This window comes from Brachyhypopomus gauderio, unplaced genomic scaffold (genome assembly GCF_052324685.1).
Source record: "Brachyhypopomus gauderio isolate BG-103 unplaced genomic scaffold, BGAUD_0.2 sc124, whole genome shotgun sequence".
Taxonomy (NCBI): Eukaryota; Metazoa; Chordata; class Actinopteri; order Gymnotiformes; family Hypopomidae; genus Brachyhypopomus; species Brachyhypopomus gauderio.
Window position 1 is genome coordinate 402,496 of NW_027506945.1, and position 21,349 is coordinate 423,844.

General features: G+C 48.7%; 1 protein-coding gene across 1 annotated transcript in view; it reads left to right on the top strand.

Annotated features, from left to right (window-relative positions):
- The window catches only part of LOC143498922 (transmembrane protein 132C), a 186,249-nt gene that overhangs the window by 22,474 nt on the left and 142,426 nt on the right, over window positions 1-21,349 (top strand). Inside the window, exon 2 of the mRNA XM_076993829.1 lies at window positions 15,511-16,402. Within this exon, the coding sequence (XP_076849944.1) occupies window positions 15,511-16,402 (892 nt within the window). The remainder of the gene's footprint in view (window positions 1-15,510; window positions 16,403-21,349) is intronic.

Sequence of the window (21,349 nt, forward strand, 5' to 3'; positions counted from 1 at the left end):
CACCTCCACTGTGGTCCGGGATTGAGTGGGTGTAGCCTGCGGGCCGGTCCGACCCGGGTGGGTGGAGGAACTGTTGCAGTGTGTGTTAATAAACACTAATTCAGCTCTTATTGAGATGTCATATTGTCGGAGTGAACCGGCATGGCACTACTGTGTTTCCTGGTGTCAGTGTGTAGTGTTTAACTGCCCTACATTCATTGTGCAGTTCTCCCCATGTGTTAGCACTGCCGCTATCTTAGTTCAGTTGTGTTTGGACTCGATGCTTCATGGGACATAAACACAAACACAGGCAGTTTGATTCTGTCTGCACACATGGATAATAAGTAAGAATGATAGAGCATGTTTTTACCAGGGGTCATGACTTGCTCTTGAAGTACAGGTAATGAAAATCATCAAAGTGCTTACTGTGAATCTAGCAGGAATGTACTGTGTGTCCGTCTGACCAACAACACACACACACACACACACACACACACACACACACACACACACACACACACACACACACACACACACACACACCCATCCACTAACCCACCTATCCACTCACACACACACTCGCACACACACACACACACATACATAACACACACACACACACACACACACACACATACATATCACACACACGTACTCATGCTCACAGAGTCCAAAGCTGGATACAAACACTGATCAACGCTGCGAGACTTAATTCAGCACTGCAGGTGTTGATTAAACACTGAAAGCGGTGTTGTGTTATTTTAAGTGGTGGTGTAGGGTTGGAGTGGGTCGACTGGATTTGACACGTTTGTGTTTGTCATGGATTGGAACTGTAAACTCTCTGAATGAATGGAGCCTGACTGTTTGTTTTTAATTTCTCTGTGGAGGGAATTTGTCCTCGGGCTTCTTCTGTGATGCTGTGTGCCATTGAGATTGCCTGTGTGTTTGTCCCTGGCTGATGGCACTGGAAGTGTGATTTGTCAGGGTGAAGTTCTGCCCTGGGTCCATGTATGGTGCAGGGTTAGTGCTGTTATCTGCCCAGCCAGTGTCAGAACACTGGACCAGAGTCAGGAGACTGACCCAGAGTCAGAGTCAGGAGATGGTCCAGTATCAGTAGACTGGGCCAGTATCAGGAGACTGGTCCAGTATCAGTAGACTGGGCCAGCATCAGTAGACTGACCCAGAGTCAGAGTCAGGAGACTGGGCAAGCATCAGGAGACTGGGCCAGTATCAGGTGACTGGTCCAGTATCAGGAGACTGGGCCAGTATCAGGTGACTGGTCCAGTATCAGGAGACTGACCCAGAGTCAGAGTCAGGAGACTGGGCAAGCATCAGGAGACTGGGCAAGCATCAGGAGACTGGGCAAGCATCAGGAGACTGGGCCAGTATCAGGTGACTGGTCCAGTATCAGGAGACTGGGCCAGTATCAGGTGACTGGTCCAGTATCAGGAGACTGACCCAGAGTCAGAGTCAGGAGACTGGGCAAGCATCAGGAGACTGGGCCAGTATCAGGTGACTGGTCCAGTATCAGGAGACTGGGCCAGTATCAGGTGACTGGTCCAGTATCAGGAGACTGGACCAGTATCAGGTGACTGGTCCAGTATCAGAAGACTGGTCAAGTATCAGGAGACTGGTCCAGCATTAGTTGACTGGTCCAGTATCAGGAGACTGGTCCCAGCATCAGGTGACTTGTTCAGAGTCAGGAGACATGCAGTATCAGGTGACTGGTCCAGTATCAGGTGACTGGTCCAGTATCAGGTGACTGGTCCAGTATCAGGTGACTGGTCCAGTGAGATGAAAGAGTAGAACACTGTATTATATTCAGATATTTCTACAGCACTCTGCTGTGTTCCCTGTGCACTGCGCTCTCTTGTCCTCAGTCCAGGTTTGTCTCTCTGTCTCCAGACCCAGGCCAGGTCTCTCTGTCTCCAGACCCAGGCCAGGTCTCTCTGTCTCCAGACCCAGGCCAGGTTTCTCTGTCTCCAGACCCAGGCCAGGTCTCTCCGTCTCCAGACCCAGGACAGGTCTCTCTGTCTCCAGACCCAGGCCAGGTCTCTCTGTCTCCAGACCCAGGCCAGGTCTCTCTGTCTCCAGACCCAGGCCAGGTCTCTCTGTCTCCAGACCCAGGCCAGGTCTCTCTGTCTCCAGACCCAGGCCAGGTCTCTATGTCTCCAGACCCAGGCCAGGTCTCTCTGTCTCCAGACCCAGGCCAGGTCTCTCTGTCTCCAGACCCAGGCCAGGTCTCTCTGTCTCCAGACCCAGGCCAGGTCTCTCTGAGCTGAAGAGCACATGTTCGGTTCCTGGTGAGCAGCAGAACAGAGACCACTGGTCTTTTCAGGATCATAGACCAGGACCTGCGTTTACTGTGATTACAAACTGGACTCAGGAGGAAACTGCACTCCCTTCCATTCTCTCTCTCTGTCTCTCTTATTCTCTCTCTCTCTGTCTCTCTTATTCTCTCTCTCTGTCCCTCTTATTCTCTCTCTCTCTGTCTCTCTTATCTCTCTCTCTGTCTCTCTTATTCTCTCTCTCTCTGTCCCTCTTATTCTCTCTCTCTCTGTCTCTCTTATTCTCTTTCTCTCTCTCTCTGTCCCTCTTATTCTCTCTCTCTCTGTCTCCCTTATTCTCTCTCTCTGTCTCTCCTATTCTCTCTCTCTCTCTCTGTGTCCCTCTTATTCTCTCTCTCTCTCTGTCTCTCTTATTCTCTCTCTCTCTGTCCCTCTTATTCTCTCTCTCTCTGTCTCTCTTATTCTCTTTCTCATCTCTCTCTGTCCCTCTTATTCTCTCTCTCTCTGTCTCCCTTATTCTCTCTCTCTGTCTCTCCTATTCTCTCTCTCTCTCTGTCTCTCACCCTCTCTCTCTCTGTCCCTCTTATCTCTCTCTCTGTCCCTCTTATTATTTCTCTCTGTCTCTCATATTCTCTCTCTCTCTGTCTCTCTACCCTCTCTCTCTCTCTGTCCCTCTTATTCTCTCTCTCTCTCTCTCTCTCTCTCTCTCTCTCTCTCTCTCTCCTCTCTCTCTCTCTCTCTCTCTCTCTCTCTCTCTCTCTGGTTCAGGGTAAACACATGCCCCTCTTCACTGCTCCTAATCCGTTAGCGTTTCTCCTCCAGATGCTCCCTGGTAACCAACACTTCTGTTCCTCAACACCCTTCATTGGCTCCACACATTACCTATGCAAATCTCCATATACCAGACAGCCAGGTGAGCAGCTGTGACTGCGCCCCTGCTGCCTGTGGGGGGTGACGGGGTTGGTTGGGGGGGGGGGGTGATGTGAGTCCAGTGATCTCCCACAGGACTTTGCCAGCTCATTATAGCTGGAGCTCCTGAGTCCAGCAACACTGGTGTTCTCTACTCCACCTCCCCACCCCTCTACCCCACCCCTCTGACCCACCCCTCTACCCCACCACTCTACCCCTCCCCTCTACCCCACCCCTCTACCCCACCCCTCTCTACCCCACCCCTCTACCCCACCCCTCTACCCCTCCCCTCTACCCCACCCCTCTACCCCACCCCTCTACCCCACCCCTCTACCCCCACCCCTCTACCCCTCCCCTCGTACCCCACCCCCTCTACCCCTCCCCTCTACCCCACCCCTCTACCCCACCCCTCTACCCCTCCCCTCTACCCCTCCCCTCTACCCCACCCCTCTACCCCCCCCACCCCTCTACCCCACCCCTCTACCCCTCCCCTCTACCCCTCCCCTCTACCCCACCCCTCTACCCCACCCCTCTACCCCACCCCTCTACCCCTCCCCTCTACCCCTCCCCTCTACCCCACCCCTCTACCCCACCCCTCTACCCCTCCCCTCTACCCCTCCCCTCTACCCCACCCCTCTACCCCACCCCTCTACCCCACCCCTCTACCCCACCCCCTCTACCCCTCCCCTCTACCCCTCCCCCTCTACCCCTCCCCTCTACCCCTCCCCTCTACCCCACCCTCTACCCCTCCCCTCTACCCCACCCCTCTCCACCCCTTTCATGCCATTTCAGCCTTTTCCCGATGCATGCTGGGAACACACTCTTTGCTGCCCTTCACGTCTGTTCTGTTCTCTATTTGTCTGTGAGGGTTTCAACTCTACCAGCTCTCTTCAGCTCACTTTCTCTCTCTTTCACTCTCTTTCTTTTACTCTCCTTTCACTCTTTCTCTGTTTTCTCTTTCTTTATGTCTCTCGTTCTTCTCTCTCTCCTGTATCTCTCTCTCCCTCTATCTCTCTCTCTCTGGTCACAATGCACAGTCTAACAGGCTTCGAGGTTAAACCAGAGATTTAGAGACTCCATCTGGTGCTTCTACAAAAGCTCTTAAAACACCACACACACACCACACACACACACACACACACACACACACACACACACACACACACACACACACACAGACACTAACACACACTCTTTTTCTCTCACTTATACACAAACATTAGCAGAAACTCTTCCTTTTATGCACACCACGAACTCACTCACATACACGCACAAACACACACATACACACACGCTCACACTCACACCTCTCTCTGTTTGTATTACAATCTTTGTTCTCCAATGAACTCTACAGTATATATCTACTAAGTGTTGCTATGCCTACAACTAACCCTTAGTGACCTGAATGAAAGCTCTTGCCTGTTTTAGCTCTTCAAGCAAATGCCACAGTGCTGCGTTTCCGGAACATTCCACCGCTCTAAATGTTCATGGTTTGCAATCAATTAAAAAAATGCATTCACCCCACAAACAGATCTGAACAAAGCGCACACTCACTCTTTTGTCTTTCTAGCCCGCATGCACATGTGTACACACACACACACACACACACACACACACACACACACACACACGTGGTGGTGGAACCCTGTGTGCGCCTGTCTGAGCACTGACTTCTCCTGCCTGTCACACGTGTGTCGTTTCCCCTGTTTTCTGCGTCTTGTTCGCTTCACTGCGTCACTGGTCTCTGGGTGGCACGTGTGGGATTTAGGCTCAGATGTTCTTTAAAGTTCTCATCAGATTTCTTTTTTTATTGTCGAGTTATCATTTGGTGGACAGCTGGACTTCATCCACAACGAAGCTTAATCCGTTTACATCGTCAGGGTCTTTCGAGTTCTGCTTTTGAGTTCTTTTGACCATGAGAAGGCACTCGACGGTGGGTCATACAGAAGTCTGTGATGAGGAGTGTAGGTGGTGTGTGCAGACAGGACAGACCCTGGTGGTTAGCAGAATTTGAAGACCTGATTCATCCCCACCTCTCCACAGTGTCTGAACAGGTCTGTTAGCATGAATACTCTATCTAGAGCTCATGGTACTGACATTTAGAGCTTGTGTCCACTATGAAGGGATTCTGATGCACAGTCTGCACACCTGATGGTGGATATTGTGCTTAAAGTCACAGTGACTCTAGAGACAGCTTCAAGTTTAGAAAGTCCATTTGGGCAGGAATTGCATTTGTTCTATGGCAGGTCCATTATGTGCTGATGTGTGGTGGGCAGTGTAGATTAGGTTTAGTATTGGAAAGGTTTTTATAAAGTGCAGATCGGATTTTGGTGATTGTTACCTGTAGAATGATGCTGAATAGAGCCTTTGGCTAAGGTTTATATGTAGTCTCTGGTGAATGGAGTTCAGGAATGATTGTGTGCATGTGTGTGTGTGTGTGTGTGTGTGTGTGTGTGTGTATGTGTGTGTGTGTGTGTGTGTGTGTGTGTGTGTGTGTGTGTGTGTGTGTGTATGTGTGTGTGTGTGTGTGTGTGTGTGTGTGTGTGTGTGTGTGTGTGTGTGTGCCCTCCTCCCTCAGATAGCAGCATAGGGAACTAAACTGTTGGGGCAGAGCTCAAACTAGAATTTATTACACCTCCTACCACTGACCTTGAACAGTGTTTACCAATATATCAGAGCCAGTGTTCATCCAGGGTGCATCTGTGTGTGTGTGTGTGTCTGCTGTGTGGATGTGTGTTGCTGTCTCAGAGATTATGCTTGTGTGCATTTTTGCATGCGCTGCTGCATGTGTTTTGTGTGAGTGTGTTTGTGTAGGTGCTTGAGTGTGTTTTGTGGTGCCTGGGCATGTTTGTGTGCATAGCCATTGCGTTTGAGATTTTGTAACGCAGTAATAAAGCTGCAGAAATAAGACCTGTGCGTCTGCGTCTGCGTTTGTGTCTGCGTCTACGTCTGCGTCTGTGTCGCTCTCTGAGGTCACCAGAAGATCTGTTCTTCTCTCCTCTGTCGTACTCAGGCTCCATGCCATGCTCCTCGAGCTGTCTCACACCGTCTCACACAATCTCACACACCGTCTCACACACTGTCTCACACATCATTTCACACCGTCTCACACACCGTCTCACACCATCTCACACGCCGTCTCACAGAACGCCTCACACCGTCTCACACTCCATCTCACGCACCGTGATTTACACGTGAAATATGCTTTTAACTCCCCACAAACTGGTTCAGGCCACTGTTGTTTGGATTTTGGGTCTGTTTCAATACCTAGTGATAAGCCTTCCTCTGTCTCTCCCTCTGTCCCTACATCTGTCCCTCCCTCTGTCCCTACCTCAGTGTCTGTCGCTTCCTGTCTCAGTCTCTACCTCAGTCTCTACAGTAGCTGAAGGAAGGAGCATTTTTATGCAAATGGAGAGATTGTACCAATGGAGAAAACCTGCAGTTTGAAAGACTGCTGGCTAAACGGTGTGTTTGCTAGCTAGAGACAGGAACTCTGAAGTCTAACCGAGACTAACTATCCAAATTGAACCCATTTAACTGATTGGCCATCTGAACATTGTGCTCAGTGACAGGTTCATCACTCGTTAGCTGCCTGACTGCTGGACATCACTGCCTGAGGTGACTGACGTAGCTAGCATGCTAATTACCATCCACCATACTGAAATAATATATTTTAAATATTCATTGGTCTTATTAATCAAGAATACACAGAATGCCTTAAAATTCAGCCAAGAAGATATGAGAGCATAGCTGCTGTGTGGATGGAGAACATATCTATGTTATCGAAGACAGAGATTCTCCTCTGATCTGATCAATAAAGGGCAGTTGTGTGTGGACAGCTCTCGTAGCCCCTGTGACGTGTTAGCATTGCGTCTCTTTTCATAACTGATATATGGACTCCTAGAAAATGTTTTAGAGTGGGTTCATAGTGCATAGTGGTGTTTTAGCAGTTGGTAAATAAAGTGCTGGTATCTGGCAGTGTGTGTGTGTGTGTGTGTGTGTGTGTGTGTGTGTGTGTGTGTGTGTGTGTGTGTGTGTGTGTGTGTGTGTGTGTGTGTGTGTGTGTGTGTGTGTGTGTGTGTGTGTGAGAGAGAGAGAGAGAGAGAGAGAGAGAGAGAGAGAGAGAGAGAGAGAGAGAGAGATTTGTGTGTGAATGTGGTGAGTGTATGGGGGACAGCCCTGCGGTGTAGTACAGTACCGATCCTGCTGCCACATCTCATCTCTGTGTTTCCATCACCTGGAGGAAGGTGCTGTTCAATAGCATAAGCATAATGAGGCAATCTCACACACACACACACACACACACACACACACACACACACACACACACACACACACACAAACACACATTCTTAATCATATCGCCCGTGTCTCAGACGTTGAGGGTGTGTGCACGCGTGTGTGGACGTAGGTGCTGGTGTTCTCCTAAGGAGGAGACTCTGGCATGATCTCCATCTCCACCTTCAGCAGGTCAGCGGTGGTGTTCCACAGGTAAAAGCTTCCAGAGATGAACTCCTAACCTCTCATTTCCACAAACAACAAACGAATAAACAAACACGGGTGAGAGTGTCAGATCAGCTGTGGGAGACCCTGCTGGTCCTGCCCTGCTGGTCCTGCCCCGCTGGTCCTGCCCCGCTGGTCCCGCCCTGCCGGTCCTCCACTGCTGCAGCGTGTCAGGGCTTTTAAGACTCAGATCCATCGCCTTTTCTTCCCTCCATCATCCCGGTGATGTTACAGGTGCAAATACGGGCGGGTGGAGTAGCTGACCGCGGGGGCGGCGGGCTGTCCGGGGTGTCACGCGCTCTTTCATGTGGTATCGGAGATGGAGAGGCCTGCTAGGCGGCCTGTGTGCCCCCCCGGGGCCCAAAGACCTCAAAACAAACAAAACAAAGCGCAAGGTAAACAACACTCTAGAATGCTGCGTCGTCACGGGGACGGGACTCGGCCCTGCGGTGGTGCCGGTCTGTCACGGCAGCCGCTCGCTATCGCCGTGGAGAACTGTGGGTGTGGCCTCAGCTAGCACAGACCAGCAGGGAGCAGACGGCAGGAGGCGTGGCAGTGTTAGGGGGCGGAGTCCGAGGCAGGGTAGTAACACTCACACACCAGTTGGCAGAGGTTTTTAATTACATTAATTATATTGTCTTGCACTATGAGGAAGTGGATGTTAAGTGTGAGCTATGGATTGTGGGAGCTGTGTGTGGTTTGTAGAGCCTGGTTCATGATTATTAACACTTTCATCAGATTGCTGTTATTCTGCTTGCACAGTCAATAGGTTCACATTGTTGTTGTTGTTGTTGTTGTTGTTGTTGTTGTTGTTTTACATTCCTTGTTCCTGAAAGCCATAGAAGGGATTAAGAGAACTGAAGGACCGGAGTGAAGGGGGTGTGTGACGTGACGCGGCCCTCGGGCGGCGGAAGACGTGAGCTGGGGCTCACAGATCAGTAGTGACGAATCAAAAGGGCAGATGAACGGAAGAAGCGCCCAGGGGACGAGACCGCCGCCCCCTTAACCCCCCCACCCTCCCTTACCCCCCCAGGAGATGAGAAGCCTCTGTGTTGTCGCTGATTTATGATGTCACACAGCCATAAAGGGCACGGTGGAGCAGGAAGAGATTCATTAGTGTCGGGGCATGGCTTTAGTGAGCTCCAATGGAGGCTTACAGAATACTGATGGCCACACAAATCTGGGCTTGTCTTTTGCTTCTAGTCAAAGCTAGTTCCTTCTGCAACACCCTCATCCACACATATAAACACACGTCTCTCTGTCTCTATCACTCTCTCCTCTCCCTCCTCTCAGTCACTCAATCTCAGACTCACTCCGACTCACTCTCTGACTCTCTCCTTTCTTTTTCGTCTGTTCTGTCTCTCTCTCTGTTACACGGTCTCTCTCTGATACTCGTCTTTCAGTCTCTCTCTTTCTCATTTCATTTAATTTGTAATGCATTATTGGCATGAATGTGATTATTCAGTTTTGCCAAAGCTGTACAAAAGAAAAGTTAGATGTAAAAAGAGAGGAGGGGGCAACATTAATATTTAACTGCAACAACAACTCTCTCTCTTCCTCTCTCTCTCTCTCTCTCTCCTTGTCAGTGCCTCTCTCTCTCTCTCATACAAAATCAAAGCTGTTGTGGGTTTCTTGTGTGCCCTGTAGGTTTGGTCTTGTGCCACTCTCCCACTCTAATGGTCACATGGCATGGTGCCTGGTGTTCGCCCCCTCAGTGCCCATCAGCCTTCCGCTGGCCTGCTCCCAATTAGCATCCAATTAAAGGACTCAGCAGTGTCGCACTATTACATAGCAATACAGATGCAGTATTTACAGCTGTAGTATTTTACACCTGTTAAACCAACTGCAGGGGCATTATCTGAGGCAGGCGAGCTGCAGGATTAATGTTTCTTCCAGGAGCACAAACCTAATGGCCCCTAAAGGGAAAAATTAGGGCCTGATTCCAATTCAGAAGAATTAGGCTCCTAGCTCACCTTCCCTACACACTTCCACTTGGGACGTTCCATTTTGTGGGGATGTGCAGTTTGCAGTTTTTAAATAATGTGGCTGTTTTTGATGTCCAGTAATGACTTTCAGTGAGCGACTACTGTTTATCTGTCATTCTTCACACTTATGACCTTTGAGGGAAATAATGATGAGGCCATCAAGCACTATTACCTTCAAAAACAGAAGACGATGTGCCTTCATCAGCGAGTCGAGGAGATGAAGGAGTGGAGAGGAAGAGTGAAGACTCATCTGTCTTTGAGCGGAATTGGGTTTAAAGCAGACGTAGCCAGTGAGGAGTGACAAATCACTGCTACATGTTATTCTGATTAATGAACAGAACTCACTCCCTAAATATCAATAAACCTATCTAGAGTGTGTGTGTGTGTGTGTGTGTGTGTGTGTGTGTGTGTGTGTGTGTGTGTACTACTGGCCATGGGGTAACTTTATGCTGTGACAGAGATATGCAGGGAAGACTCTGTGGGAGTGTGTGTGTGTGTGTGTGTGTGTGTGTGTGTGTGTGTGTGTGTGTGTGTGTGTGTGTGTGTGTGTGTGTGTGTGTGTATGTGTTGTGTTTCTGTGCAATCAGTGATGAAGCAGCGTGGGACTACAAGACTTAGCAAGCAGCTGTGTAAATAATGTCTGTTATTACTGAGCTGACGTTAGTCAAGACGACCTGAGTGTAGAAACTGTGAAAGGTCCTGAACACCATAACACCCTAAAACAACCCTCACATTAGGGAAAGAACTGTGAAGCAGAGTGAGACACACACACACCCTGCTCTCCCTACACACACACACATACACACACACACACACACACACACACACACAAACACCCTGCTCTCCCTACATACACACACACACACACACACACACCCTGCTCTCCCTACACACACACACAGCCATATGCAAACACACACATACTTACACATACATACATATGCACGCACTCACACACACACACACACACACACACACGCATACTGTACATACATACACATACACACATCACACATACACAAAAATATACACATATGTACATACACTCACACACATTAGTAACGTCTAGTGTGGTTCAGGTCAGGCAGTCTGGGTTTTGTTCATTTTGACCTCGGTAACCATGTGCAGGACATTGGACTGATGTCCTGCCCTGATGACATCACTACTTCACAGAAACTGCATCTGGTGCTACAGGGACTTCAGGACTCAGTGGTCTCACACACACACACACCTGATCAGGAGGTGTGAGAGCTCAGGAGGTGTGTAAGTGTGTGTGGAGATTAATCAGTGGTATGTTTAAGGGTTTTGCCTCACGGCTTCATCGCAGGGGGTTTTTGCCCCGCGTCCGTCTGAAAGTGCCCTGCTCTGTAAATCACTTCTCCTCATCTCTACCAATGAACCGACTCATTTTTCAATATCATTAATTTCTACAGGACTCTTAAACTGGAATAATGTTTCAGTGTGTATTGATTCCCCACACTCGACCGCTAGCCCCCGTTTAACTCTGTTCTGGGCCCTTTTTAAGGTGGACCCACATATATCATTCTCCAGATGATGCTTGTGAATGCAGAAAGCTTAATAAATTATTTTTGACAGACCAGCACAAAGTCAATAACCCTTATTAATTACAGTTGATGTAATATATGGCAAGAGTAATATGTGGAGACTGAGAACAATGACCCAGTCCTCCTCCTGTCAGAGGGGAGAGGGACGATTTGGGCCGGAGACGAGACCACTGTTTTGGACCAGAGGACACGCAGGGCGAACTCCTGAGAGGCAGAGAGCAAAGCATTCTGGGACGGTTGGATCCTGCCCTCCGTAAGCCGGGGGAGACAGCAGCCTGCTTCAGCGCTCCGCATCGCTACACCGCTGACGGACACACCTCTGTTCTCGCACGCCACCTCCCTCATCCGCCTCTCTCTCCCTCCTTCACATTCTTTAAACTCGTCTTTCTTTCCTTCGTTCTCTCTGTCCTCCTCCATACACTGTGTCTGGTGCTGCTACAGACAGGCTTACATCTGGGCCCTGTGGCCACCCATATCATTAGCACCCTGCTCCTACAGCCTCCAGGCAGGGGGCCTCTCTGCGCCCGCTCGCCCAGCGCGGGCTGCTCTCTCCTGGGCAGGCACCTGTTGAACTCCCCCTTCCTTTGGTTCTGCATGGAGAGTCAGAGGAGGGCCTGATCCCTGTGGTCCTCCCAGATCTGCCTGCAGGCGTACGTGTGTGTGTAGCAGCGTGACAGCAGTTTGTGTGTGTGTGTGTGTGTGTGTGTGTGTGTGTGTGTGTGTGTGTGTGTGTGTGTGTGTGTGTGTGTGAGGGAGATCAAGAGGAACTATTTCACATTAGTACTAGCCAAAGTGTCTCTGTATTGGGACATTTCTAAACCATGATTTTTCATAATAAAAGTCCCGTGAAGAATTGTGGTAATTTTTAGCAATATAAAAACGCCAGTTTTAACGCCATCTGTTATGGCGATATTGCATCCCAACTAATTGCATTTTATCGGACATTTCTTTTATTTATATTGTACAAAACGGGCATCTGTTTGTGGTGTGTGAGCTATGAAGCACCTGACATCCAGATGTTCAAAGGGCTTCATAATTAGAGCACAGTAAACCATCACCATCACTCTGGTGCCTGTTCCTGATTGGGCAATGAAAGATCTTTTTCCCTTGGCTTGTTTTTCTCAGCGGAGTTGCACTATGCCTCAACCGATCATGTAATCATCATAATTATCATCATAATAATCATCAATAAGACAGCACTTAGGCACATGCCAGGAGAACCGATGATCATGTAATCAGACATTACTTATGCAAATGTCGGGAGAACTGATGATCATGTAATCAGACATTACTTATGCACATGTCGGGAGAACTGTTGATCATGTAATCAGACAGTACTTAGGCATATGGTAGGAGAACTGTAGATCATGTAATCAGACAGTACTTAGGTGTGTGCATGGAGAACTGTTAGGGTTGCCACCTGTCCCGGTTTTCCCGGGACTGTCCCGGATTTCACGTCGTTGTCCAGGTTTTCCGGGGCTGTCCCGGTTTGTCCCGGTTTTCCTTCTATTTAATATTCGGTCCCAGCAAAAAAAATTCATTTAATGTCCCGGTTTTCACCAGGTTAGTTCAAACGACTATTTAGACTGTTTAATCCATCTTTTTTTCTCGCTGTGTCCATTTTACACCCGCCCTCGGTAACATTTTACGTTCACACCCCCCACCCATCAACAATTTACGTTCGCGTATGACAGAGTGCCCTTGTTTTTTGTCAGACCTAGGTGGCAACCCTAAGAACTGTTGATCATGTAATCAGACAGTACTTAGGTGTGTGCATGGAGAACTGTTGATCATGTAATCAGACAGTACTTAGGTGTGTGCCATAGAACTGTTTCGGGAGCTCACAGTGTTTCTAGTGAGATCCAGAATGAGTGAAACGGTGATCCAGAGGTGGACAACGGTGGCTAATGTAGCAGCGCCTCACATCACCAGGACAGAAAGAGTCGGTGCCAATATTGTATTTTCTTGCTCAAGCACGTGTTTCCCTCGCCGCTGATGTTCCTGCCGAGCAGGAGACCGAAGGGCTGTGTGATGAATGGCTGTCCGCTGTCAGGAATGCAGGTCGTGTTCCTGATTTCATATTCGTCTTGGCTTGCTCCGCGCTGTACTTGTGCAAACACTCCCAGCACCTCGCAGTGGGGCTCTCCAGAAATTAAACCCACTCAGCCCAGCCTGCAGGAATAAATTAAAGATGCTAATGTGTGACGTTTTCCCTCCCTTCGCTGGGGCTGCAAGGTGTTTGTGTCTTTATCTGTGGCTTCAGTTAGTTATTCGGGATGAATTGGACATCTGTTAATATGCCCCCCCGTCATGCCCGTCGCTGGGCAGTTACCACGGCACCATTGCTCGTGTTGGCTATTCTGCGTGCAGCTTTAACCCTGGCCTGCTGGGGGCGTGAGTGAGCAGGGGCACGTATGCCATGTGTAGTTGTGTTGCTGTGGTTTTGACACCCAAAACCATGCAGCCAGTTCTGATTCCTGGTCAGATGAAGTCCTGGAAGAATACTAACACAGACACAAACTGTGCACCATAACACTACACCCGCCAGCTACACCTACACACTAAACCTACACGCTACACCTAAACCTACACACTACACCTACCAGGTAATTCCAGCAACGTGGTGTTTCTAATAAAGTGGCCCGTGAGAGTGTGTCATTGTTTTATGAAAGTCGGTTTTAATCCATCAAGAGGATTTTGCTTTCCATAGAGCAATGATAATCAATCATACGACGAATAAGGGTGTATGCTGAAAAATGTGTTTGTGCCTAGATGAATCCTCTTAATCAATGGAACATCTATGTTTTTGCTTTGCCTGTAAGATCCCATTCCCTCACAAGCCCCGCCCCCCCGCCCCGCCCCCACTGCTCAGGGGATGGAGCTCGTACACGTTCAGGGACGTGCAGCGTAAATCACCGCACCCTGATTGATTAGTAAATGTCCCTCTCCATGGCCTAGAGGAGCGGAGGAGTGTTTCATCCCCTCATCCTTGGTAAACGAGTGGAGGGGAGGAGAGGGAGCGATGGAGTAATCAGGGTACAGAAGGCTCTTGACTGTGAGGTGAAAGAGTGCTCCATCAGTACCAGACACGCGTCGGCGAGCACACGCAGGGATGGACTCGTCCACGGGCCCGTCGCGTTGGCCCCACTTTAAGCAGTCGCCAGGGCAACATCGTTGCCATCCGCTTGGCTAGAGTTCGGCGTGAGACGGAGGGCGGAGGGGAGCTTGAAGGAGCGGAGGAACGTGAGGGGTCTTCTCACACCACCTGCTGCGCTCCACCCACAACATGGCTGTCTCCATCTCATCTGGGCCTGAGGTTCTGGAACGCACTGGTTCTGGAACGCACTGGTTCTGGAATGCACTGGTTCTGGAATGCACTGGTTCTGTAATGTTCTGGTTCTGGAATGCACTGGTCTGTAAACACACAGGCCTTCTCACACACGGATGTGAGAGATTTCTCATCAGCTCCTCTCTGTCCCAACTGGTATTATGAATTTATGACTGTGACATGTTTATACTTCACCCCCAGGCAGGATTAGTCCTGGGGAAGAATGTCTTAAGCATTGTGACGGAGAAAAAAAAACAGATGATTAAAAAAGTAATCTTCATTTACTGCTGAGGTAAAGCAATTTAAAGAGTAGGGTTCTCATAACAAAGTTCAAACACAAACCCCTTTCTGTGTGCGTATTGATGCGTGTCTGTATAGATCAGTGTGTGTATTGATGTGTGTGTGTGTGTGTGTGTGTGTGTGTGTGTGTGTGTGTGTGTGTGTGTGTGTGTGTGAGGGGGGGTAACTCCTTGTGTCCCACAGACTCATCTGTGTCTTCAGGGCCGTCGGGGGTGTGTTTGTGCTGGAGGCTCTGCTACGTGATATGAGGGACTTCAGCAGCTGCTGTCACTAGCAAACAGACAGATTGCATTCAGCAGACATGGCTGTGGACTGATTGGAGATCAGCTCTGCCTTCCTTAAAGTGGCCTAAACTGGAGATACCAATGTTAACTTTAGTCTCAGATCAGCTTGAAATCACAGTGTGGAGAAAGTGTTTCTTTTTCGCAGGAAGCCATCATATATTTTAAAGGTGTCTTCAAACATTTGTGGCTCGACACTCCCGCACTGCCCACTGAGAGATTCCTGTTTACTTTACTGAACTCTGTGTGAGAATGTCAACGCTTTTCAATATGAATTTACTGCAAATAACCACGGTGTCTATTTCATGCACGTGCTGACGTCTGGTGCCGCTGTGATCTGCTGTCCTGACGCCCGTCTCCTCTCTGTTGCAGTGACAGACGGCCGAGTCCCGGAGAGTCTTCAGCGCTACTCCTCGTCTCCCGCCTACCTGCCCGTCAACCTCCAGCTCCTGCACGCTGACTCCTCCTACGTCCTCAAGGAGGCCACGCAAGACTTCATGCGCAACTCCAGCCTGCTGTCCCGCACAGAGTCCTTCTTCCTCCACCAGGCCAGGCATCCGCCATCTCTCAGCGCCACCTACGGGAGCCTGAAGGTGGAGCAGCCCGTTCCTCTGGACCTCATCCAGACGCCCAGTTCCTACGTGGCCTCCTCGACGCTCTTCACGTTTAACTGGAAGGTGCAGACCTTCATCCTGGGTGAGAAGATCTCCCTGGACAAGCCGAGGGTGCAGGTGCTGTTCTACGTGGGCGGCAGGGACTGGGATGACTACAGCACCGTGGACAAGCTACCCTGCGTGCAGATGTTTGCATTCCACGAGACGCAGGAGGTACGAGGGAGCTGTCGTCTCCGGGGCGAGCTGGGCGTCTGCGTGGCCGAACTGGAACCCCTCCTGGGGTGGTTCGCGCCCCCGAGCGTGGTCCCGGGACGTCAGAGGGGCACGGACGGGTCCGAGGGGACCCCCGTGGAGCTGTACTACTCCCTCCGCTCACCGGAGACCGGCGACTGTCCCGGGGAGGACGTGGGAGCCAGGAATTCGGGCCGGCCGCAGCACGAGGGCTTGTTCGGGTCTGCCACGTCCACGCCCATGAGGCGGATCGGAAGTGTGAGGCTGTTCCGGACTCCGGCTGTCCCGGACTTATCAGAACATCGCCTGGATGGGAATTTTGCTGTCCTGGTGCCATCAGCGCCTGTGCGACCCAGGGACAGCGTGTCGGCGTATGTGGCCGCTTCTCCCTACTCGCCTGTGGAAATGTTCACCCTGAGGTGAGGCTGCTAACCTCCTGATCTCTTTAATCCCAGAGTGTGCTGATCCAAATATATGCAGAGACAGAGAAGATTAGTTTATAGAAGCTTCGTTTATTGAAGCTTCATTTATAGAAGCTTCGTTTATTGAAGCTTCATTTATAGAAGCGTCGTTTATTGAAGCTCCGATAATAGCTTAGATTACACAGGTCAACAGCATTTTTGGGGCCAAAGATATTTCAACGAATTTAGGGTAACTTTGGGGTGCTGATTCTGAATATGTCATCAGTTTTGCCAGATTGGCTCAAGTTTTTGAGATTTTTCGTGAAATGTGTAAAAAAAACACACTATGTGTGGTGCCCAAGACTTGTCTTGGTCCCCAAGCATAACCCCAAAATAGGCCAAATACACTTTTTTAATGAAGTCTGTTATGTTTCTTCTATGTTTTTGCAGTGTATATTCACCACAAATGTAACAGAATGTGTCTGGATCGTTATTACAACTTCTTCTTGTGCTATAAATGCTATATGCTAATGCTATATAAGTGCTATAAATAAGATACCAAAAATCTCAAAAACTTGAGCCAATCTGGCAAAACTGATAGCATATTCAGAATCAGCACCCCAAAAATACCCCAAATTCATTAAAATATTTTGGGCATCAGTAAATTTTTTTTGTTTTGTTGACCTGTGTTATAGAAGGTTCATTTATAGAAGCTTCGTTTATAGAAGTTTTGTTTATTGAAGCTTCATTTATAGAAGCGTCGTTTATTGAAGTTCCAATAATAGAAGCTTCGATTATAGAAGCTTCGTTTATAGAAGCTTCGTTTGTGTGGCTCCCCTTGGGATTTTTTCCGCTTCATCACAGATAATTAAGGGCACTTCATATCAGCCACTTTATATTTAGACTCTGGAAGAATGAGCGCTTCTAGGACCAGGACAGGAACCTTTCAGAGCCGGCCTGCCTTAATCGTTCCGTGTTATTTATGGATCAGTGCTTAGATATTTATGCGCTTTCTGCTTTCTGGTGACTCTTGGCTGGTCCTGGCAATTTGGATGCAAACACACTTAAGTCTTTTCGGATGCAAACACATAATAATAAATCTATTTTGACTTTGTGGCTCTTAGACTTAGCACAGCTTTTTTTATTTACCTTGGTAGGGAGAGGAGTAGCTGTGTCTCTGAGGGACACCCCTGGTCTCACGGAGAAAGAGGGCACGCATTAGAATTTGCAGATGCAGCTAAGTGATTTAGGTAATTAACACACAATGCAAATGAGTATGTCATCAATTAGAGCACGTCCATTAGTGTAATGACTGCAGGTTCCTCTGATCATAATCACAGCGGGTGAGAACATTTATAAACCATAAGAGACGCGCCACAACGAGAGGTCAAGCCGATCTGTCAGCTCGAGCGGGTAAAGAGGCTGACGTGCAGTGTGTTTGCAATGGAGTCGCTGGCATGCTAACCGAGACGATGTGTGCAGTTAAGGCCTGGTGCCAGCTCTGTGTAGTTAGGGTGTGGTGTCAGCTCTGTGGAGTTAGGGTGTGGTGTCAGCTCTGTGGAGTTAGGGTGTGGTGTCAGCTCTGTGGAGTTAGGGTGTGGTGCCAGCTCTGTGGAGTTAGGGTGTGGTGTCAGCTCTGTGGAGTTAGGGTGTGGTGTCAGCTCTGTGTAGTTAGGGTGTGGTGCCAGCTCTGTGGAGTTAGGGTGTGGTGTCAGCTCTGTGTAGTTAGCGTGTGGTGTCAGCTCTGTGTAGTTAGGGTGTGGTGTCAGCTCTGTGTAGTTAGCGTGTGGTGTCAGCTCTGTGTAGTTAGGGTGTGGTGTCAGCTCTGTGGAGTTAGGGTGTGGTGTCAGCTCTGTGTAGTTAGGGTGTGGTGCCAGCTCTGTGGAGTTAGGGTGTGGTGTCAGCTCTGTGTAGTTAGGGTGTGGTGTCAGCTCTGTGTAGTTAGGGTGTGGTGTCAGCTCTGTGTAGTTAGCGTGTGGTGTCAGCTCTGTGTAGTTAGGGTGTGGTGTCAGCTCTGTGTAGTTAGGGTGTGGTGTCAGCTCTGTGTAGTTAGCGTGTGGTGTCAGCTCTGTGGAGTTAGGGTGTGGTGTCAGCTCTGTGTAGTTAGGGTGTGGTGTCAGCTCTGTGTAGTTGGGTGTGGTGTCAGTTCTGTGGAGTTAGGGTGTGGTGTCAGCTCTGTGTAGTTAGGGTGTGGTGTCAGCTCTGTGTAGTTAGGGTGTGGTGTCAGCTCTGTGTAGTTGGGTGTGGTGTCAGCTCTGTGTAGTTGGGTGTGGTGTCAGCTCTGTGGAGTTAGGGTGTGGTATCAGCTCTGTGTAGTTAGGGTGTGGTGTCAGCTCTGTGTAGTTAGGGTGTGGTGTCAGCTCTGTGTAGTTGGGTGTGGTGTCAGCTCTGTGGAGTTAGGGTGTGGTGTCAGCTCTGTGGAGTTAGGGTGTGGTGTCAGCTCTGTGGAGTTAGGGTGTGGTGTCAGCTCTGTGTGGTTAGGGTGTGGTGTCAGCTCTGTGTTGTTAGGGTGTGGTGTCAGCTCTGTGTAGTTAGGGTGTGGTGTCAGCTCTGTGGAGTTAGGGTGTGGTGTCAGCTCTGTGTAGTTAGGGTGTGGTGTCAGCTCTGTGTAGTTGGGTGTGGTGTCAGCTCTGTGGAGTTGGGTGTGGTGTCAGCTCTGTGTAGTTAGCATGTGGTGTCAGCTCTGTGGATTCGGCTGGTTTGCTGTTGACAGTGAGAATTTATTTGCTTGTTGTTTTACTTTGCTGTTCTATTTTTCCAGTTTTATTGGAGAAAAAACACATACCAGTATTTAATGTAGTAATCAGTATGTGTGGTGTGTTCGACACTGGGAAATGAATTCTTGATCTAAATCTAAGTGATATTTTTAATGAACCGGATAAATTCATCACACTTTGAAGATATCTTGATCTGTGTGTGTGTGTGTGTGTGTGTGTGTGTGTGTGTGTGTGTGTGTGTGTGTGTGTGTGTGTGTTAGTTAGAGAGAGAGAGAGAGAGAGAGAGAGAGAGAGAAAGAAAGAGAATTAATTTCTGGCCACCATCCAAATCCTTTTTATGGTCGGTAGCACCCACAGATGAGAAATGCAGATAGGATTAGGACTGTGTTTGTGTAGTAGACATCTCCAGGTGTGTGTGTGTGCATGTGTGTGTGTGTGTGGGGGGGCAACAGTGAAATTACTGATATTTTCAAGTACAGCATAATTCTCGTTAGCTACATTACTAGCTTTAAAAATCTCATCCGACATGAGTGAAAGATCTCCAGATTTTAGCCAAGCTTTTAACATACTCTCTATCAGCCCGTCATAAACGGATCCACCACAGACAGATCTACCACAGAGAGATCTACCACAGACAGGTCTACTACAGACAGATCTACCACAGAGAGATCTACCACAGACTGATCTACCACAGACATATCTACCACAGAGAGATCCACAACAGACGGGTCTACCACAGACAGATCTACCACAGACGGGTCTACCACAGTCAGATCTACCACAGACTGATCTACCACAGACATATCTACCACAGAGAGATCCACAACAGATGGGTCTACCACAGACAGATTTACCACAGACAGATCTACCACAGACGGGTCTACCACAGTCAGATCTACCACAGACAGATCTACCACAGACATATCTACCACAGACAGGTCTACCACAGACATATCTACCACAGAGAGATCTACCAAAGTCAGATCTACCCCAGACATATCTACCACAGAGAGATCCACCACAGACGGGTCTACCACAGACAGATCTACCACAGACAGATCTACCACAGACGGGTCTACCACAGTCAGATCTACCACAGACAGATCTACCACAGAGAGATCTACCACAGTCAGATCTACCACAGACAGATCTACCACAGAGAGATCCACCACAGATGGGTCTACCACAGACAGATCTACCACAGGCATATCTACCACAGACATATCTACCACAGACAGATCTACCACAGATAGATCTACCACAGACAGGTCTACCACAGACAGATCTACCACACAGAACATGTGTAACACTTGTTCAGGAAGTCTTTTGAGGGCCAAGTCCAAGTCAAGTCCAAGTCCAACTAGCTCCATGAGTCTGGCTTGAAATCATTAGCTTCCTTTGGAAATGAGAGGGTTATTATCTGCAATCAGTGCATACAAGTTAGTAGTTAATGATGAAACATGACAATGTTTCATGCTTTAGCTCGTCAACTCATATATTTTAAATCATAAATATAACTGATATTTAATAAATGATATATATTAAATGATGCATTAGCTGGTTAATTGATATTTAATAGTGAAATATGATATTCTATGATATGTACAGATTGTAGATACTAGCCAGATTTTAAATTTCCCTCTGAATCAAGCGATCTGTGACTCAGCAGGAACTACACTGAGTAGTTCTGGTTGTCCACAGGCAGGGTTCATCACAGGGGGTGGAGACAGGAGGAGAACAGGTGGAGGTCTGACCAGTCGAGGTCTGACCAGTTGAGGTCTGACCGGTCACTGAAGTTTAAGTTGCTAGTTTAAGTTGCCAACATTGCAAATTGTGAATTGCCAAACAGAATTAGTCCTCTGCATTTACTCATCTGGGGTGGGTTTCCCGAAACGTTTCATACAAGGTTACGAAGTACTTAGCGCTACAATCGTTTTGGGAAACCCACCCCTGTGTAGTGAGAACACACACACACACACACACTAGTGGTCACTAGGGGGCTGTGGTACACACATACCCAGTGTGCAGGCCTGGCGCCCGGGCAGCAGTTGGGGTTAAGTGCTTAAGTGAAGGTTTGAGTGCCATGTAATAACTCTGGAATAACTCTGGAATAACTCTTATAATTGTGGTCTATGGGTGGTAGTTTCTGTCTTTATTTGTAACTTTATTGCATTTGACCAAAACCTCAGAATTCAATCAGAATTTCTTAGATTTCCTGGTGTGTAAGAGGTGGTTGCAGGTGGAAGAT